General features: G+C 35.8%; 1 protein-coding gene across 1 annotated transcript in view; it reads left to right on the top strand.

Moving 5' to 3' along the window:
- Positions 1 to 15,981, top strand: part of TEX11 (testis expressed 11) — a 265,144-nt gene that overhangs the window by 40,073 nt on the left and 209,090 nt on the right. The window contains exon 7 of the mRNA XM_008712288.2: positions 9,833 to 9,918. Coding sequence (XP_008710510.2) covers positions 9,833 to 9,918 — 86 coding nt within the window. The remainder of the gene's footprint in view (positions 1 to 9,832; positions 9,919 to 15,981) is intronic.

The following is a 15,981-nucleotide window of genomic DNA, read 5'->3' as shown; positions in this document are numbered from 1 at the left end:
CCATTTTTTAATCTTGCAGAACTGCTACTTTCAGATATTTTAGTTGGTTCTTTTAGCAGATTTTACCTTCCTATCTCTGAGTAGTGTTCTTGGACTACTACTACTTTTTTTTTTTTTTTACTACTTCTTGGTTTTTTCAGATTCAGGTATCATCTATTGACTTGCCACTTTAGAACATGAATTTAAATCTTTTTCAGCCTCCCCTTCCTCCACCACTTATATGCCTACTTCCACTTCACTCCATCATCTCTATATAGTTATACCATAATTTTGATTATATTAATATTCAGTGTTTACACTGCTATGTTCATGTAAATGCTATTTGTAGTTGAACCGTATAGGGTACTATGATTACTTTTTCTTTCCCGCACAACATTTTGTTTTCCCTGGAGTTAATAATTTGTATTGGTTTTCCTGATGAATTAGTATTATGTATACCTAATATTATCTCTTTCCTAATATTGTTTCCCCCCTAATTGTGTAAACTTTTCAATATGTTAAAATATTTTAGTTATTTTATCAGTTTCATTTGCTCAAGGAAATCTCTCCTGTAGTTTCTGATCTGCTCTAATCTGGACAGGTTGCTCTCCAGGCATGTTACACAGTTGTTGTTTGAGATATTCTTCCTCCATTGACTTGGGAATTGCCTTCAGCTCTCTCTTAGTTTGGATCCCTATTTCTTGATTTCTGTGTCCTTCTTTTTGTGGTTTTATGCCCTCATTTTTGTGGGGCATATCCTGCAGTATCTTCCTGAGAATAGTTGGTTGGGATATAAATTTATTTACTTAAAAATTTATTTATTTACTTATTTTAGAGAGAGAACAGGAGCATGAGTGGGAGGAGCAGAGGGAGAGGGAGAGAGAATCCCAAGGAGACTCTGTGCTGAGTGCTGAGCCTGATGTAGGGCTCAGTCTCAGGACCCTGAGATCATGACCTGAGCCAAAACCAAGAGTTGGATGCTTAACTGACTGTGCCACCCAGGAGCCCCTGGGATATAAATTTATTTAAAGACGTTGCATGTGTAAACATATTTTATTCTACCATCACACTTAATTTATAGTTTGACTAGATGTGGAATTATGGGTTAGAAATCATTTTAAAGATTCCATTACATTGTCTTCTAGTTTCTGATGTTACTATTAAGAAATATAATGGGTTTTTTTTTTTTAGTTTATCTCCAATACATTTATTTTTATTAAAGTAAAATTTCTGTGGCATAAAATTAACCATTTTAAAGTTTACAATTCAGTGTCAGTATATTCACAGCGCTGTACAACTATCACCTCTGTCTAGTTCCAAAACATTTTCATCATCCTCAAAGGAAACCCCACACCATTAAGTAACTCCTTATTCCCCCTTCTTCTGAGCCCCTTGGAAACCATTAATCTGTTTTCTGTCTCAATGAAGTTACCTATTGCAGTATTCCATGGTATGTGTATACCTCATTTTGTTTAACCATTCATCTGCTGATGGACATTTGGGTTATAGCCTCAGCTATTATGAATAATGATGCTATAAATATTCATGCATGTGTGATTTTTTTAAAACTTAAAAAAAATTATTGGGTGTTATTTCTTCTTTATTTTATTTTTTAAAATTTAAATTCATTTAGTTAACATATAATATATTATTGGTTTCAGAGGTAGAGGTCAGTGATTTATCAGTCTTATATAACACCCAATGCTCATTACATCACCTGCCCTCCTTAATGCCCATCACCCAGTTACCCCATCCCCCCGTCCAGCAACCCTCAGTTTGTTTCCTATGATTAAGAGTCTTATGGTTTGTTGATTTTTAAAACTTTTTAGAAAACTTTTTTTGTTGAAGTGAAATTCACATGGTATAAAATTAACCATTTTAAAGTGACCAAGTTCATTTAGTATATTCAAAATATTATGCAACCATCATTTCTATTTAGTTCCAAAACATTTTCATCACCCCAAAGTAAAACCCTGTAACCATTAAGCAATCACTCCCTACAGCCCCCTCTCCCTGGATACTGGCAGCACCAATATACTTTTCTGTATCTATGGATTTATACTTTTGTGGCTGAATAGAATTCCACTATATTCATATACCACAGTTTATCCATTCATTGGTGGATGGACCTTTAGGGTTGTTTCCACCTTTAGACTACTGTAAATAGTGTTGTTCTAAACATTTGAGTACAAGTATTTAAGTACCTGTTTTCAATTCTATTGGATATATGTCTAGGACTAGAATTGCTGGGTCATATGGTAATTCTATGTTCAACTTTTTAAAAAAGATTTAACATTTATTTTTAGAGAGAGAGAACACACACAAGGGGAGGGGCAGAGGGAGAGGGAGAGAGAGTCTTAAGAAGACTCCATACTGAGGTGGAGCCCGATGTGAGGCTTGATCTCATGATCCTGAGGTTACGACCTGAGCTGAAACCAAGAGTCAGATGCTTAATGGACTGTGCCACCCAGGCACCCCTCTATGTTCAACTTTTTTTTTAAAGATTTTATTTATTTATTTGCCAGAGAGAGAGTGAGCACAAGTAGGGGGAATGGCAGGCAGAGGGAGAAGCAGGCTTCCCACTGAGCAAGGAGCCCAATGCAGGACTTGATCCCAGGACCCTGGGATCATGACCTGAGCCAAAGGCAGACGCTTAACCAGCTGAACCACCCAGACATCCCTATGTTCAACTTTTTGATGAAGCGTTTGTTTTCCACATTGGCTGTACCATTTTATAGTCACATCAGCAATGTACAAGGGTTCCAGTTTTTTCACATCCTCACTAATGCTTGATAATTTCCAATTTTTTAAAAGTTTTAAAAAAGTTTTTATTTAAATTCTAGTTGGTTAACATATAGTGTAATATTGGTTTCAGGAGTAGAACTTAGTGGTTCATCATGTACATGTAACACCCAGTGCTCAGGGATGCCTGGGTGGCTCAGTAGGTTACCCATCTGCCTTCGGCTCAGGTCATGATCCCAGGGTCCTTGGATCGAGTCTGGCATCAGGCTCCCAGCAGGGAGCCTGCCGCTTCCCCTGCTTGTGCTCACTCTCTCTCTCTGACAAATAAGTAAATAAAATCTTTAAAAAAATAACACCCAGTGCTCATCATAACAAGTGCCCTCCTTAGTGCCCATCACCCGTTTAGCTCCTCACCCGCCCACTAGCATCCCTGTTTCTTCTCTGTAGTTAAGAGTCTCTTATGGTTTGGCTCCCTCTCTTTTTTTCCCCTTCCCCTTATGTTCATCTGTTTTGTTTCTTTTTTTAAAAAGATTAATTAATTACTTTTATTAATTTATTATTTCAGAGAGAGGGAGAGAGAGAGTGCAGTGGGGAGGCACAGAGGGAGAGGAAGAAAGTGAATATCAAGCACACTCCCCATTGAGCACAGAGCCCACATGGGGCTCGATCCCAGGACCCTGAGATCATGACCTAAGCTGAAATAAAGGGTTGGACACCTAACCGACTATACCACCCAGGCACCCCGAGTTGATAAGTTCTTTATAGATTTTGGATACTAATCCTTTTTTTTTTAAGATTTTATTTATTTATTGGACAAAGAGAGACACAGTGAGAGAGGGAACACCAGCAGGGGGAGTGGGAGAGGGCGAAGCAGGCTTCCCGCTGAGCAGGGAGCCCGATGCAGGGCTCGATCCCGGGACCCTGGGATCATGACCTGAGCTGAAGGCAGATGCTTAACGACTGAGCCACTCAGGCGCCCCTGGATACTAATCCTTTATCAGATAGGTCATTTGCAAATATCTTTTCCCTTCTGTAGGTATCCTTCTAGTTTTGTTGATTGTTTCCTTTGCTGTGTAGAAGCTTTTTATCTTGATCAAGTCACAGTAGTTCATTTCGGCTTTTGTTTCTCTTGCCTCTGGAGACGTGTCTAGTAAGAAGTTGCTATGGCCAATGTCAAAGAGGTTGCTGCCTGTGTTCTCCTCTAGGATTTTGATGGTTTCCTGTCTCACGTTTAGGTCTTTCTTCCATTTTGAATTTATTTTTGTGTATGGTGTAAAAAGGTGGGCCAGTTTCATTGACATGTTGGTGTCCAGTGTTTGCAGCACCATTCATTGATGAGACTGTCTTTTTTCCATTGGATATTCTTTCCTGTTTTGTCAAAGATTAGTTGACCATATGGTTGTGGCTTCATTTCTGGGTTTTCTGTTCTGTTCCATTGATTTATGTGTCTGTTTTTGTGCCAGTACCATACTGTCTTGATGATCACAGCTTTATAATATAGCTTGATGTCTGGAATTTTGATGCCTCCAGCTTTGCTTTTCTTTTTCAGGATTGCTTTGGCTATTCAAGGATTTTTGTTGTTCCATACAAATTTGAGGATTGTTTGTTCTGTCTCTGTGAAAAATGCTGGTGGTATTTTGATAGGGATTGCATTAAATGTATAGATTACTTTAGGTAGTATAAACATTGTTAATGTTTGTTCTTCTGATTCATGAGCATGGAATTTTTTCCCATTTCTTTGTGTCCTCTTCAATTTCTGAAAGCAGGTTCTTGAACAGATAATTGCCACACCCATGTGTATTGCAGCATTATTCACAATAGCTAAGAGGTGGAACTCAAATGTCCATCAACAGATAAATGGATTTTTTAAAAGGTGGTATACATATACAATTGAATATTATTCAGCCTTAAAAAGAAAACATTTTGGGGGTGCCTGGGTGGCTCAGTCAGTTAAGCATCTGCCTTTGGCTCAGGTCATGATTCCGGGGTCCTGGGATCGAGCCCCGCATCTGGCTCCCTGCTCAGTGAGAGCCTGCTTCTCCCTCTCCCTCCCCACTTATGCTCTGTGTTGCTATCTCTGTCTCTCTCTCTCAAATAAACTTAAATAAATAAATAAATACAATCTTTATAAAAAAGAAAAGGAAACATTTTGTTAAATGCTGTAGCATGGATGATCCTTGAGGACACTATGCTAAGAGAAATAAGCCAGTCAATAAGAATCCAAATACTGTATGATTCCACTTATATGAGGTATCTAAAGTAGTCAAACTTATAGAAACAGAAAGTAGCATGGTACTTGACAGAGGTTGGGGGAAGGGTTGGAAATGGGGAACTGCTTAGTGGGTATAGTTTTCAATTTTGCAAGATGAAAAATCTGTAAATCTTTTGCACAATGATATGAATATAGTTAACACTATTGTACATTTAAAATGGTTAAGATGGTAAATTTTGATATTTGCTTTTCACAGCAATTTTTTTCCCTGTCCTGTCATTTTATTGGGGTTTCAAGAGAGCAGGGTTTCATTGTGTGTACTTAATTTGATGTCTTAAATAGGATCTTGATGCTGGCTTTTTTTTTTTTTTTTTTTTGGTTTGTTTTCTATTGTTTTTTTCTGTGTTTTGCTTCTCCGTTTTTACTTTTTTTTCTACCTTCTTTGATTTAGGTGAATCCTGTGGATTTTTAGAATTACATTTTGATTTATTTATATTTTAGAGTGCTGTTCTTATAAGGCCACCAGTCCTTTTAGGGTTCACCCCAATCCAACTTTACCTTATCTTGATTACATTGCAAAGACCCTGTTTCCAAGTAAGGTAATATTCACTGGTTCCAGGTAAACATGAATTTTGGGAGGACCTTATTAAACCTAATATAGTCTTCTTTTTTAAAGATTTGTTTGTTTACTTGAGAGAGACACAGAGAGAGCATGCACAAGTCGGGGGGGGGGGGGAGGGACAGAGGGAGAGAATCTCAAGCCGACTCCTCCCCACTGAGGCTGATACAGGGCTTCATCTCTTGACCCTGAGATCATGACCTGTGCTGAAACCAAGAGTCTGATGCTTGACTGACTGAGTCACCCAGGCACCCCTAGTCTGTTTTTTTTTTCCTTAGGATTTTGTTTTTAAGTAATCTCTACACCCAGTGTGGGGCTCAAACTCACAACCCCGAGATCAAGAGTCTCATGCTTCACTGGCTGAACCAGCTAGGCACCCCTAAACCTAGTATACTATAGTCTTTTTTTAAAAAAAGACTTTATGTATTTATTTGATAGTGAGAGAGGGAACATAAGGTGGGGGAGTGGGGGAGGGAGAAGTAGGCTTCCTGCTGAGCAGGGAGCCTGATGTGGGGCTCAATCCCAGGACCCTGGGATCATGACCCAAGCCGAAGCCAAAGGCAGATGCTTAATAACTGAGCCACCCAGGTGCCCCAAAACCTAGTATAGTCTTGATAGGACAGGTCCTACTTTGTTCTTCTTTATCATTGTAGCTTTTCTGGGACTTTGCCCTTCCATATTCGTTTTAGAGATAGTTTAGTGAAAAGCTATTGGGATGTTGATAGCATTTGACTTCTAAATTAATTTGGAGAGCATCATTATCTATGTAATATTGAATCTTCCTATCCATGAATGTGATAAATCCCAATTTATATAATTTTCTTTAATGTGTTTCAACATAGTTTTGTAATTTTCTGTATAAAAACGTTTCATATTCAATTGCTGTCATAAGCGATCTTAAAGATTGTATTTTTAAATTGTCACTGATGTATAAGAATGCATGGCTTTTAAATGTTTATTTAATATGCAGCATCTTCTCTGAACTCTTACTAATTTAAAAATTTTTTTTCTGTAAAGTCTCTTGGATTGTTTGGATTTTTATGTTTTTACCATTTCTTTTGGCTCTGGCTCTGTTGTTATCTGTTTCACATTGTAAAATTACTAAAAGACAGAAACCTTTCTTTAATATGCTTTGGAGAGTAAATGGACATTGAGTAGTATATTGAAATATATGAAAGGAAAATCTTAGGTGGTGTTTAGGAAAAGAAAACTTTTGGTATCTTGCACAGCGTTCGTGCTGATAAAGGGAAAAACACATGTACAGAGAATGGAAAGGGCTCAATTAGAAGATCTAGGATATGTAAAAGAAGAGTAATCATGCCTTCTTCAGGATGGGGCTGCTACTAGTAAACAACCTTGAAGTCCTGAGTTAAAAGAGTTTGTATTTTATGTGGAAGGTGGTTGATAGAGGTGTATTGTTAGGACACTCATGGTTTTTATTTTAAAGGTCAATGAAATTATTTGGTGTGTTTCTGATGGGCTTAAGGTTTAGATAGGGGACCTGAAAATCTAAGGCAGGAAATCTTATAATGAGAGGAAATGATCGAATAAAGGCTAGAGAAGAGCTAACATAATGTTATTTACTGAAAAGGAATTAATGAGTTAAATAAATGAACTCTCTTTTTTTCTGAGATATCCTTTCTATATCCCAAAACTGGATTAGGAATTATTGTAAGGTGTTAACATGAAGGCAGAAGGTAATGCCTTGTTTGTTCCGAGGCAGAGAAATAAAGTCTTTGGAAAATTGTGTTTCAGGGCTCCAAGAGAAATAACTAATGACCTGTTGATTATTATTGAGATACCCGAGAATTAAAGAAAGCTGAGTCAGGGAGGAATTGGAAGGTAAATTTCTTAAAGCCATTAAGGAAGAAAGCCAGGCAATTATCATTCAATTCTTGCTACACTGTTAAAATTGAACAAAATGTAAAAATACATGCTCTATAGATGTGTAAAAGACAACAAAAGCAAAAAGAAAAATAATTCAGAACTTGGGAGTGGAAAAATAATAGAAGGTTTGTTTTTTCTGAGTTTTAAACTCCTAATATACAAAGGCAGAGAAGATGACCTTATCTAGTTAATTAAAAAAAAAAAAAACAAGGCCTCCGATTGAACGGAGAAGTTAGTGATGAAAGTCATTTTTAGCAGCAATATCTGAGTTTTAAAACTCATCCATATAATTTCATGTTGGCATTGTAAAGTGAGTATTCAGTTGGAGCTGTCTTTCTGGGCTGGTAGATTTAGCAGTGGATGGAGGTTCTAGAGATCCCGTGGGTTCTGGAGCTTCCATAAGCCCCTTTCTGTATGACCAGTCTAACAACAGACTTACAGATCTACCTTCTTTATATTGTTTTTTGCCATTGTGTATTGCTTGCAAAATGAGAGGTTAGCATTCGATGGAATGCTGGGAAGACATTTTTATTTTTTATTTTTGTTTTTGTTAAGATTTTATTTATTTATTTGAGATCAAGAGAAAGAAAGAGAGAGAGAGAGAGAGGTGGAGGGAGAGGGAGAGATTGAGAGAGCCCAAGGAGGGGGGAAGGGCAGAGGGAGAGGGAGAAGCAGGCTCTCCACTGAGCAGGGAGCCCGATGCAGGGCTCAATCCCATTACAGCCCCCCCACCCCAGGGATCATGACCTGAGCTGAGGGCAGACGCTTAAATCACCTGAACCACCCAGGTGCCCTGGGAAGATATTTTTAAAGATATATTTTTATGAATCTTAGCACTTCATACCCTGTTAGAAATGTGTCATGAGGGCAAGGATTTTTCTCTGTTTTGTCACTGATTTATCTGTAATGACTGAAATAGTGCCTGGTAGGTAGGAGATGCTTAGTAAATATTTACTACTGAATGTATAAATGATTGCGTGCATGGAGAAGTATTGGTAGTTAAAAGATTTTTTTTTGTCATTACATTGAAAATATGCTGTGGGTCTCTTCGAAGATATTTTAGTATTTTATAGCTTTGCTGTTGTAAGTTTGTTATTATTTTGTATTCTTTTTTTCCCCTAGGTAGTAGCCTTTAATGTAAGTACACTTGAAGGTTTTGCGAGGGCAAGGACAAATCCTGGGGAAACTGAATAAAGACTTAATACACTTAGATGTTCGGCAAAAGTTTTATTTTCCATTTTCTTCTTGCAAGTTAGTTACAGGCCTCTCTGCAGCAAGTGGATGTGAGCTGCATTATTCCAATATAGCTGTATAATTGGTGTGGCCCTGTGTGAACCTATGGGATCTGGGGCATGTAATGAGTTAAGCTTTTTCTGCTGAAATGTCAAGAATGCATTTAAATACTTCTGGATTCTTGCCAGATCCACATTACCAAGGCTATTCTTTATTTTACATTCAAATATACAGTAGGTCTGAAGTGCTCAGGCATGCATATTGAATTTCTTTCTGAATGTACTGTAATTCAAAAGGAAACTTTTTTTGAAGGAAGACAGGTCTTTACACATTACTTATGCATAACTTGCCTCAGATCTTGGATTCTTAATTGAAGATCTGCTTCTGTAGTCTTACTCAGGTAAAACTTATAAAGGACTCCATTATATGGGTATAATCAGATTCTGGATAGAGGGCGTCTGTAAATACTGAAGGGATATTTGGATAAGTTATTAGAACTTTAAAAATTTTCTCTTAAGCCATTTCCCAGTATTTTGACAGATGAAAATTATGTCAGATACGGCATTGATGCAGGGACTGAGATGCTGATAATCCATAAAAAGTATTTTCCTATGGCACCATTCACATACTTGTTCCTACTTTTATCTCAGTGGTAATTTATGTAAAGAAAATTTTTGTTGTTAAAGAGGGTTCATTAAACTATTTCTAAATAAATCCTATGACTAGACAGTGTGTTGGACACGTTTCAGAACTTGAGAAATTTTTAAAGTTGTCTTGATTTTGAAAAAAAAAATCCCCTTTTATGGTGATGTTTTTTCTTTGACTATACTCACTGATCTAACGTGCCTCTTGCTGGAACCGGCAGCCTACAAAGGAGGTTGTCCTTTTGCTGGCAATGGTTAGGTTTCCCATATCCTGTTACAAAGAACCTTTCAAATTCTAACAGTAATGTATTACTTTTCCATATATAACTGTTACCCCAAACTGAATATTTTGTAGCTCCTCTTTAGATAATTTGGGAAGTTTTAATAAGGAATAGTGGGTTATTTTGATGTACAGAATACTTTAAGTATGTCTTAAAGACTCTTGAGCTGTTACAGATTTCTTAATGTTAAAAAGATCATGAATCTGACTTTTTTTTTTTTTTTTTACTATTGCAGACTGGGTATCTTCACATTCTCTGTTACAACTTCGGAGTAGAAACCCACAAGCAGAATAAATATGAAGAAAGTTCTTTCTGGCTTAGGTAATAAACAAAATTAATGAATGTGAACTTAAGGATATCATCATACAGTTCAGTAAATACTTACTATGTGGTACTCTGTCAGTTTAAACATTCTCTGACTTCAAAAGCCAACATGCTAAATTTATTTATTCCTTTAACATGTGTTGTTTATTCTTATATGTTGCCAGTTGATAGGAAAATGTAGTCTATTCTTAATGTAACATAAGAGTATGTTCTTCTTTCATTCCTCCTTCATACTCCATCAAGAATATTAATTTTTCTTTTGCTTTGTTAAATATTGCTGTCTGCCAACCCCAGAGTATATGGGTGGATGGGTGAAGAGTAGGATCAGGATCAGCTAAAATTGTTATTACTAAATGAATTCCGCTATTTTAATATCAATAAGTGTACATTTAGCACTTACTGTATGATCAGTATTATACTAATATTTGTATTGTTGTGTTGAATCTGGAAATAACAAGGGAATAATGTAAAAATGTAGCAACTATATGCAAGAACCCTGTCTTTCACTGAACACTTACGCACAGCGCAGGTTCTGACACATAGTAGATATTCAATAATTGCTAGTTAAATGAATTTATGTGAAAAATGTATTTTTTCTGGAGATGTCACATAAGGTACTTTGAATATCAGGGGATTATGGAGTAAAATATATCAAATCATTTCACTAAATGTTTCTCCATTCTGAGTATAGGGTTAGTTCTGGTTATTTGAAGATACTGTCAGGGTTAGTTTAACTATTGTGAAAATTAATTTGCCATTAATAAATAAATGCAAATATGGTCTTAGAGATTATAGCAATCACAGTTACATATATATCTCTGACAAAGTATTTATGCAAATAACTTTTTTATGTAAAAGACTTTTTAAAAAAGATTTTATTTATTTATTTGTTGGAGAGAGAGCACAAGCGTGGGGAGTGGCAGAGGGAGAAGCAGGCTCCGCACTGAACAAGGGGCCTGATGTGGGACTCAGTCCCGGGACCCTGGGATCATGACCTGAGCTGAAGGCAGACGCTTAACCGACTGAGCCATCTGGCATCCCTGTAAAAGACTTTTTAGAGCCTAAAGATTGATCAGACTCTATAGAGAACTATGCCTAGCAGAATAGGCTCATACAGTTAAGAGTTATACTTGACTCAATTTAGAATGTTCACACAAGTGGAATATACCTGAAGTTATTATAAAATTGCATTTTAATAAATTGAATTATTTCAAATATAACCAAAGGAGCTGAGTAGTTTAGCACAGGTTTTACAACAGGTTTCGTTTAAATGAACCTTTTTATAAAGTGAATGATAAGTGAGTTTTGTTACAGGATTTGACAGTATTGGGGGGGGGTACAAAGTTTATGGCATCAACCTATCAAAAAACTAGTATGCCAAGAAGACAGGGATGAGAGGGACAAAAAAATTTTTTTTTAAATAGTAAAAAATACCCTCCAAAACATGCTGGTGCCATGGATGGCTTCTGGAAGCTTAAAACTGTGGAGGTGAGCTTGAAGTTTATGCCAAGAATGAGGGAGAATGTTCTCTAGGAAATGATCATAAGAATAGGCTGAGGCTTAAAGTGGCATATGTAGGCCATTTTCACATATGCCGTGGGTTGTTGACCTCTTCTCTGTCATTGTCATTTTTAGAAAACCTTACAGAAGGAAAATTTGATGGTGACAGGATGAATGACATACATATCATCAGCTAGCTGTATCAGATTTTTACTGTATATTTAGTGGCGATATTTTTAGGAATATCATTTGACCCACAGTCAGATTTTCATCAAAATCTTTATTATAAATTTATAGAGCACAATTATATTTTGAGTCTTTTGTGTTCTTGTCATTAGAATGAGATTGGGGAAACCAGGAAGAACTTAAATTCTAGCCCTAGTTATTATATATGATTTTAATCTCTGCCTGATTATATTTTCTACCTCTTTTGGGGGTATAAAAATACCTTGGTGAAGTATTTTCAAATGCCCTGAAAAATTACATTTTAGTTTGTTTTAAAAGAGGTAAAAATAATTATCAATGTTATTAACAATTGGAATTTTAGCACAATGGATAGTTTTTCTAGTATTAGATCAACTCAGTCAAAATTTGAGTCACCTATGACATCAGTGTGAAATTGGCAATATTGTGCTACCTACTTTTTAGAATTATTGTACAGCTTAAATATGTTGATGCATGTGTTGTAGACTGGTCAATAAATGGTAGCTGTTGCTGCTATCTCTAGGTGATATGTTTGCTCTTTTCTGTAAATGAACACTAATGTGGCAAGTCCACTAGTTTATTTTAAAATTTATCACAGTGAAATCAAATGTGGATTTCTTGTTGACTTCTCAGGTAACAATATTATAACGACAAACATCCACATTTTCTGTCATATAGTGCTGATCTTTGGAACAAGTTTGCTTTGTTCTGTAATTATCCATGTGTTCAGAAGACTACTGGGAGCAGTTGGTGATACAGTAGGAATAAATAGCTGCTAATTAAACACCCTTCTCTGTAAATTTTACACCAGAAGGAGGCAATGGAGAGTGAGTGTACTTTCTATAGGCTTAAATCTTTTGAAAACAGTGAATTTCTTAAGGTAGAGGTTATATACAGTTTGAAAGTACCCATTCAGTCTAAAAGTAGGAACTCCAGTTTTACACAAATGGTAACATATCAAAATTGCTATAGTATATTAGAATTTTGTTGAACTAGAAGCCTGGAACATAAAAGGGTGGTGGTGGGTATTGTTTATAAAGCTCTTTTCTGTCCCTCAGTTCTTGTTAACAGAGCTCACTCACTACAGGAACTTTCTCAGTTTTTGTCTCCCCCTGCCTTTTCTTTTGCTAAGAAAAGTTCATGAACAGCTGCTGTTCTTGCTTTTTTCTACCATACTCTTTTGATCACGTCCCCTTATTAGAGATGCCATGGATTAAGAGAAGGCTGCTGTAATTATGAATGAAATTGGGAATCCTTTAGTTTCCTTTACTGTAGGCATCAGGGTACCTGCCTCAATGTATTCCATGGCAGATTTAGTTGGGACTCTGTTAAATATAAAATTTCAGACCTTTGAAATCAGAATGCTAGTTTTGGAAAAAAAATATGAGGTTTTTTATTTAATAAAACACATTTTGGGGGACACCGGGCTGGCTCAGTTGGAAGAGCATGTGACTCTTGATCTCAGGTCATGGGTTCAACCCCTACGTTCGGTGTACAGATTACTAAAAAAGAAATAAACTTAAAAAAAAGATCCACTTTTTTTTTTCTCTGCTGCTCCTTCCCCTTTTGTTATTCTTGCTATATTGAGCTCCTCCATCTGCTCCTAGCAGAAAACAAGCATAAGTGGATGGGAAGAGATTATTGGTATAGAACTTTCTTTCTTCCACAATGTAGGGGATTTCAGGTGGCATTTAAATTTAGTCTTTATCTTTTAAAGTCCTAATAACTTGGACATATATTATGCTGAATTTGGCTTTTTATAAAAGGTATACAGAAATTGTACTGTGACTAATTAGTATTCTAAAAGAAGCACTGTAAACCAAACAAATACAAGTTAAGTCTAACTCAAAAGGCTTTGGGGTTACATTGATTTACTGCAAAGATTTTGCAGATTTTTTTTCTCCCTGGAAAGAAAATGCCTTAATCACAAAACCTTCGTCATATTCTTAATCACGGATGATTTTTCTTTTGTTTCTAGTAGTTCTAATTCATTCAGCTGTGTTACTTGGAGCTACTGATTAGTACACACTTGGGAGGCTTACTTTTTTTCCTTTTGCTGTAAGAAGACCAATTTTGTAATTGTGGCAAATTAAATTTAGGGGAGAACAGTTCAAACTAAAGGGATATAGTAAAAACGGATACAGTAAAAATGTTTAAAATTTCTTTGCTGATAAAAGAAGTTATATGTGCTAATTGTAAAAATTTAAATGTTACAAAAATATATAATGTGGTAAGTAAAAGTCCTTTGTGGTCCCACATTCATAAATGCTCATTATTAACATTTTACATTATGTTCTTTTTAATTTTTTTCATGAACAGTTTTTAAAAGGTCTTTTAATATGTTAAATGACAAGGAAGACATGAGATTCATTGAAATGCATTTGGAGGATTTAAGGAATTGAGGAGTTTTTTCAAAATGGGCTGTAAATAAGAAAAATAAATGAAATGACACCAAGCCAAAGACTATACATAGGACAATTCCTAATTGGTGATCTCTTGTTAGAGACAGTGAGATAAATTGGGAAAACAACAGAAGACATTTGAATTGGACAGAATCATGGAGAATTGGATAAAACCCTGAAGGTGTTCTATAAAAAATAATCTAATTGATCTTAATCAATGAAATACAAACAACCCTACTTCTTTGACCTACAAGTCAGAGACTGCTTATAGATTCCTGAAGAGTCCTTTGTAGGTTAAATTGAGAATATTTTTCAACTCCTTGTGTGAGAGCTCTGTGCTGCCTTTTCCCCTTCAGAATCCAAAGAAAGCATGATTTCTTCAGCATCCTTCTGAGACCATGATTACAGTTTGTATTTTCTTTAAAAAACTTTACAACCTAAACTTAGTGTTGCTAGATTTTTTGGATGTGAGTAAATAGTAGATAGCATGTTAGAGTAGGATCAATTTTTGAGCTCCCTCTTCTAACACTACTTTAATTCTCTAAAGTTGATCTAAAACCTGTTCTCAGTTGATAGCTAATGTGAGTTAGGAATAGTTTTTACCCTGCACATAAGTATCCTCAAGTGAAGTGTGTCTCTTTCCTGCTTCTATAAAACTTCTTGTGTCTCTCATTGAATCAAAAGAGGAGAATTCAGTAAAAATTATAGTACTGTTTTCTAAATTCATAGCACTTAGAGTTAGTGAACCAGATTATTTAATTTCCATGTTGGGTTTAAAAATAGCTATTATGTTTACAGTAGGGACAGTATTTATGAGGTATTTTTATTTATCAATGCCTAGCCTTTACTGTGGTTATATAGGAATATATATCACCAGAGGTCTTTTTTTTTTTTTTAGAACTTTCTACTTTTTTAAGTAATCCCCACACACAGGTGGGGCTCAAACATACAACCCTGAGATCAGGAGTTGCATACTCTACTGACTGAGCCAGCCAGGCGCCCCACCAGAGGTCTTCTAATAAGGAAGTAACAAAGGAAATATAAATGTGTTTTATGCGCAAATATTAATGATTCACTATATGAGCCCAGGGGAAGTTTGTATCAGTTTGAATGCTACTTAATGCTCATCCCTTTATTTTCCTTTGTTCTCAGCCCAAGACCTTGAGAATTTGACAATATTATTTATAGTCAGGCAATGTGATCTAAGGAATGATCACAGAGGTAGCAGTAGAAAATCTGTTACTAATCAATTGTGTGACCTTGGGTTACTCACCTAATAGTGTGCTGCAATGTCTGTCTGAAAAATGGGTACAATATTATCTGTGTCACAGTTTGTAATAAATTGACATAAGTAAAATAATAGGACTTTGAAAAGCTAAGGGTATTTTATAATCATAGACTATGATAAATTATTAACTAAAAATCATATGCAAGACCTATTTTAATGGTAAATGGAATGTATTAGCACCATCTTGTGGAAATATAATGAATTGTATAACAGCAATTTTAGCAAGAAGATAATTTACTAAAGCTAACACTTAGAGCTGTAAGATTCTTTACAGATCTAGTTCAGTAATTTAGGAACTGTGTTCTGTGGTAATTTCTGGTTCTGTCAGAACAGCTTTTCAGAATCTCCATTAAGAGAAAAAGGAGACACAGCCACAATTCTCTAACAAAGCCATCATGATTCAGAGAAGTAAGGCATTAATTTTGTTAAGTAGTATGTCCATGCAAGATTTTGTTTGAAAAAAATGATTCATTTGCTTACAGTTTGAAAATGACTGGTATAGATCAATTTCATCTTGTATAGATAGGAAAATGTACATTTAGAGAGATTTATACAACAGCACCTACTTGGGACACTGGATCTTCAGTCTTTTAGGAATAGTTTCTCTCCAAAGGTCAGTAATGATGTTCCCTCTTTGATTCCTGATTTTGACTAATATGAGTCTTC

Source organism: Ursus maritimus (assembly GCF_017311325.1).
Source record: "Ursus maritimus isolate PB19 chromosome X unlocalized genomic scaffold, ASM1731132v1 scaffold_X1, whole genome shotgun sequence".
Lineage (NCBI taxonomy): Eukaryota > Metazoa > Chordata > Mammalia > Carnivora > Ursidae > Ursus > Ursus maritimus.
Note: the sequence above shows the minus strand (reverse complement) of the source record. Positions and strands in the feature narration are given on the sequence as shown.